We start from the raw sequence: 6,000 nt of genomic DNA, 5'->3' as shown, positions 1-6,000 counted from the left end.
GATCTGCTATTCTTAAAAAATCGTGAAAATATGGCGCAAATCATTGAATATATATTCTTTCAGAGTGAACGTTTTTAGCTCAAATCTTTGCTTCTGGGTGGGGGGGGGGGGGGGGGGGGTCCCTGGAACAACATATTCTCAGATGGGGGTCGGTGGCCTAATACATATAATTCTGGGGGTCCTTGACATGGAATAGTTTGAGAACCACTGACTTAGAAACATCAGGTTTTAGAAGACATTTTTGTAGAATCGACCTCAGACTCACACTCTCTCTGCTGGCTCCTGGCCGGGTCAGGTCCTGGTCCGAGTGCTGCTGGTTCCAGCTGGAGCCGGTGGGCCCAGAGACGCTGCGGCCCACCCCGGGGTACGCCCCGATCTGACTGGACAGACCCACCTGGGTGAGGTGGTGGAGCTGGGCACCTGGAACACAAAACAAACGCACCTGGGTGAGGTGGTGCAGCCGGGCACCTGGCGCGCACGCACACGCACGCACGCACACGCACACACACACACACACACACACACACACACACACACACACACACACGTTGCAGCGTTGTTCCTACCTGTGCTGCCACCCACTGGCCGTGGTCTGGAGCTGCAGGGAGGCTCATCATACTGCCCCCTGCTGGAATACACTGACTCCTGCAGCTGCTCAGTAGCAGAGACATAACAACCTCCACCTGAGCCCAAAGCCTCCCTACAAAACAAAACAAAACAAAACATGCATCAATCCGCGTACCCGTTCTGGGCGGGAACCCCTTTTGGTGTTTTAAGCATTATGTTATACTTTAGCTGTTGAAAAATAGACCTACAAGCTCATAGCGCGGCACTCGGTGCCGCGCTATGAGCTTGTAGGTCTGCTATTTTGGAAAAATCGTGAAAATGTGGGCGCAAATCTTTGAATATATATTCTTTCAGAGCGAACGTTTTTAACTCAAATCTTTGAATATATATTCTTTCAGAGCGAACGTTTTTAACTCAAATCTTTGCTTCTGTGGGGGTCCCTCCCTGGAAATCTGGGGTCGGCGGCCAATTACATATATTTTTGGTGGTCCTTGACATGAAACATTTTCCTTGACATGAAACATTTTCCTTGACATGAAACATTTTAGTCACCTGGAATGTTTTAGTGTTAGTCTAGTTTCAGTTGACTTTCAGTCGAAGATGTTACTATAATGTATTTCGGCGGGCCTTGATGCCGTCGTAATGATCGGCTATTTTCAGCATATGCAACCAAGTGTAAAATGACTTATACTGGATCTCCACTAGTCCCTTCCTAGTGGATCTCTTGTCCACTAGTCCCTTCCTAGTGGATCTCTTGTCCACTAGTCCCTTCCTACTGGATCTCTTGTCCACTAGTCCCTTCCTAGTGGATCTCTTGTCCACTAGTCCCTTCCTAGTGGATCTCTAGTCCACTAGTCCCTTCCTAGTGGATCTCTAGTCCACTAGTCCCTTCCTACTGGATCTCTTGTCCACTAGTCCCTTCCTACTGGATCTCTTGTCCACTAGTCCCTTCCTAGTGGATCTCTAGTCCACTAGTCCCTTCCTACTGGATCTCTGTCCACTAGTCCCTTCCTACTGGATCTCTGTCCACTAGTCCCTTCCTACTGGATCTCTTGTCCACTAGTGCCTTCCTAGTGGATCTCTGTCCACTAGTCCCTTCCTACTGGATCTCTGTCCACTAGTCCCTTCCTACTGGATCTCTTGTCCACTAGTCCCTTCCTACTGGATCTCTGTCCACTAGTCCCTTCCTACTGGATCTCTGTCCACTAGTCCCTTCCTACTGGATCTCTGTCCACTAGTCCCTTCCTACTGGATCTCTGTCCACTAGTCCCTTCCTACTGGATCTCTTGTCCACTAGTCCCTTCCTAGTGGATCTCTTGTCCACTAGTCCCTTCCTACTGGATCTCTTGTCCACTAGTCCCTTCCTACTGGATCTCTGTCCACTAGTCCCTTCCTACTGGATCTCTTGTCCACTAGTCCCTTCCTACTGGATCTCTGTCCACTAGTCCCTTCCTAGTGGATCTCTGTCCACTAGTCCCTTCCTACTGGATCTCTGTCCACTAGTCCCTTCCTACTGGATCTCTGTCCACTAGTCCCTTCCTAGTGGATCTCTGTCCACTAGTCCCTTCCTAGTGGATCTCTGTCCACTAGTCCCTTCCTAGTGGATCTCTGTCCACTAGTCCCTTCCTACTGGATCTCTGTCCACTAGTCCCTTCCTACTGGATCTCTGTCCACTAGTCCCTTCCTACTGGATCTCTTGTCCACTAGTCCCTTCCTACTGGATCTCTGTCCACTAGTCCCTTCCTACTGGATCTCTTGTCCACTAGTCCCTTCCTAGTGGATCTCTTGTCCACTAGTCCCTTCCTACTGGATCTCTGTCCACTAGTCCCTTCCTACTGGATCTCTAGTCCACTAGTCCCTTCCTACTGGATCTCTTGTCCACTAGTCCCTTCCTACTGGATCTCTCTAGTCCACTAGTCCCTTCCTACTGGATCTCTGTCCACTAGTCCCTTCCTACTGGATCTCTAGTCCACTAGTCCCTTCCTACTGGATCTCTTGTCCACTAGTCCCTTCCTACTGGATCTCTTGTCCACTAGTCCCTTCCTAGTGGATCTCTTGTCCACTAGTCCCTTCCTACTGGATCTCTGTCCACTAGTCCCTTCCTACTGGATCTCTTGTCCACTAGTCCCTTCCTAGTGGATCTCTTGTCCACTAGTCCCTTCCTACTGGATCTCTAGTCCACTAGTCCCTTCCTACTGGATCTCTTGTCCACTAGTCCCTTCCTAGTGGATCTCTTGTCCACTAGTCCCTTCCTACTGGATCTCTGTCCACTAGTCCCTTCCTACTGGATCTCTAGTCCACTAGTCCCTTCCTACTGGATCTCTTGTCCACTAGTCCCTTCCTACTGGATCTCTTGTCCACTAGTCCCTTCCTAGTGGATCTCTTGTCCACTAGTCCCTTCCTAGTGGATCTCTTGTCCACTAGTCCCTTCCTACTGGATCTCTTGTCCACTAGTCCCTTCCTAGTGGATCTCTTGTCCACTAGTCCCTTCCTAGTGGATCTCTTGTCCACTAGTCCCTTCCTAGTGGATCTCTGTCCACTAGTCCCTTCCTACTGGATCTCTTGTCCACTAGTCCCTTCCTAGTGGATCTCTTGTCCACTAGTCCCTTCCTACTGGATCTCTGTCCACTAGTCCCTTCCTACTGGATCTCTAGTCCACTAGTCCCTTCCTACTGGATCTCTTGTCCACTAGTCCCTTCCTACTGGATCTCTTGTCCACTAGTCCCTTCCTAGTGGATCTCTTGTCCACTAGTCCCTTCCTACTGGATCTCTTGTCCACTAGTCCCTTCCTAGTGGATCTCTTGTCCACTAGTCCCTTCCTAGTGGATCTCTTGTCCACTAGTCCCTTCCTACTGGATCTCTAGTCCACTAGTCCCTTCCTACTGGATCTCTTGTCCACTAGTCCCTTCCTACTGGATCTCTTGTCCACTAGTCCCTTCCTAGTGGATCTCTTGTCCACTAGTCCCTTCCTACTGGATCTCTTGTCCACTAGTCCCTTCCTAGTGGATCTCTTGTCCACTAGTCCCTTCCTAGTGGATCTCTTGTCCACTAGTCCCTTCCTACTGGATCTCTTGTCCACTAGTGCCTTCCTAGTGGATCTCTTGTCCACTAGTCCCTTCCTAGTGGATCTCTTGTCCACTAGTCCCTTCCTAGTGGATCTCTTGTCCACTAGTCCCTTCCTACTGGATCTCTGTCCACTAGTCCCTTCCTACTGGATCTCTTGTCCACTAGTCCCTTCCTAGTGGATCTCTTGTCCACTAGTCCCTTCCTAGTGGATCTCTTGTCCACTAGTCCCTTCCTACTGGATCTCTGTCCACTAGTCCCTTCCTACTGGATCTCTCTAGTCCACTAGTCCCTTCCTACTGGATCTCTGTCCACTAGTCCCTTCCTAGTGGATCTCTAGTCCACTAGTCCCTTCCTACTGGATCTCTTGTCCACTAGTGCCTTCCTACTGGATCTCTTGTCCACTAGTCCCTTCCTAGTGGATCTCTTGTCCACTAGTCCCTTCCTACTGGATCTCTTGTCCACTAGTTGTAAATTGTAAATGCCTGCTAAATGCCTAGTCCCTTCCTAGTGGATCTCTTGTCCGCTAGTCCCTTCCTAGTGGATCTCTTGTCCACTAGTCCCTTCCTACTGGATCTCTTGTCCACTAGTGCCTTCCTAGTGGATCTCTTGTCCACTAGTCCCTTCCTAGTGGATCTCTTGTCCACTAGTCCCTTCCTACTGGATCTCTTGTCCACTAGTCCCTTCCTACTGGATCTCTTGTCCACTAGTGCCTTCCTAGTGGATCTCTTGTCCACTAGTCCCTTCCTAGTGGATCTCTTGTCCACTAGTCCCTTCCTAGTGGATCTCTTGTCCACTAGTCCCTTCCTAGTGGATCTCTTGTCCACTAGTCCCTTCCTACTGGATCTCTTGTCCACTAGTCCCTTCCTAGTGGATCTCTTGTCCACTAGTCCCTTCCTAGTGGATCTCTTGTCCACTAGTCCCTTCCTAGTGGATCTCTTGTCCACTAGTCCCTTCCTAACATTTTAGTGTAGTTTTTATTTGTTGACGAAATTGTCAGTATATTTAGTCTTAGTTTTAGTCATCATGGCTTTAGTTTCCATTTCGTTTTCATCAGTGGAAAAAGGTAGTCGACGAACATTTTTCGTACAGTACAAGGAGAAAAAAATGAATTCCATCATAAACATCAGAGATTACGTGATCTCTAACTCATTATCTGAAACAATGCAAAGCAATGTGGTCAAGGTCAATTATTCATTATCGTACAGAACTCTTTTTTTTATTTTTATCCCACGATTTTGCAACCCTGCAGTGTCAATTATCTAATGTAATCCTGGGCGCTACACTTCCTCTGCCAACCTGGGGGGGGGGGGGGGGGGGGGGGGGGCGGGGGTCAGCGGACTGACCTCATACTTCCTTCTATGCATGAGGAGTCCGAGCTGCTTCTTCTTTTCACCTGACAGGGTGGTAGTTTCCCCGGCCGGACGTAGCGCGTGGAAGGAACACGTTATTCCGACCAGTTCCTTTTCCCTCCATTAGGCGCCCCGGCTGGCCAGGGGGAGGCAGTTTAGAGACCAGGATTCCCAGCGGGAATCAAACCCAGGAGTCAGGACCTTCTAGCTGTGAGGCGACAGCACTACCGATTCGATACACCACCAAGATACCCATGTACCTGTCTAAATACTTCCTTAATGTTAACGAAGTCCACACCCACAACACCAGAGGGAGCTCAACAAACCATGTGCAACCCAGATTCGGCACAAACAAGGGACGAAATTATTTTCGCTCCTATGCCACCAAAATGTGGAACGCCCTACCAACAGTCATTAAGACATGTGAATCCCTTGACTCCTTCAAAACCGCTCTCAAAGGGCACCTACAGACGGCTGCAATTTGAAACTGGCCCCCGGAAAACCTGAATCCCCCCCACCGCCAACCCCTTTTCCCCCCTCACTGTATGTTTCTTTTCCATTTTTACCTCCTTTATGATGAATTCCTGTTCTGTTCTTTGGCTATATAGAAGTGTCTATTTGTACGTCTCTAAATGTTTTGATGAATTGAACATGGTGGACCCTCTCGAATTCTGCAAACTGTTAATAAATACTTCAATCAATCAAACCGACTGTGCCACCGTGCCCCCTATCGTACAGAACTCTGGAACTATTCTGGTTTCTTCTGGTTTCACTCTCCCATCAAATGTCACTCACCTGTTGTGTAGAAGGCCTTGTACGGAGGTGGGAGACATCCCTAACTCTGCATACCTCTGGAGAGGAGAGAGAGAAAACACATGAGGAGAGAATCCTGACTGGGAATGATGATGATGATGATGATCAGGGAACTCATGGAAGGACTGTGAACTTGACCCACACTTTTGGGCTCTTAAGGGCACTTTTGGACAAACATAGTTTTTGGACAAAAATATCAGGAAAT

The 6,000-nt window shown here is 48.9% G+C and overlaps 1 protein-coding gene across 1 annotated transcript in view; it reads right to left on the bottom strand.

Annotated features, from left to right (window-relative positions):
- Positions 1-265: 265 nt before the first annotated feature.
- LOC306918301 (UPF0606 protein KIAA1549) overlaps positions 266-6,000 on the bottom strand; it is a gene marked incomplete at its 3' end in the record, with an annotated part of 55,578 nt that continues 49,843 nt past the window's right edge. Inside the window, exons 18-20 of the mRNA XM_079531193.1 lie at positions 5,778-5,833; positions 567-700; positions 266-420 (exon numbers count right to left, since the gene is read on the bottom strand). Of these exons, the coding sequence (XP_079387319.1) occupies positions 266-420; positions 567-700; positions 5,778-5,833 (345 nt within the window). The remainder of the gene's footprint in view (positions 421-566; positions 701-5,777; positions 5,834-6,000) is intronic.

The sequence above is a fragment of the Electrona antarctica genome, assembly GCF_951216825.1.
Source record: "Electrona antarctica genome assembly, contig: scaffold_58, whole genome shotgun sequence".
Classification (NCBI taxonomy): Eukaryota; Metazoa; Chordata; class Actinopteri; order Myctophiformes; family Myctophidae; genus Electrona; species Electrona antarctica.
This window is presented reverse-complemented; position numbering and strand designations above follow the sequence as displayed.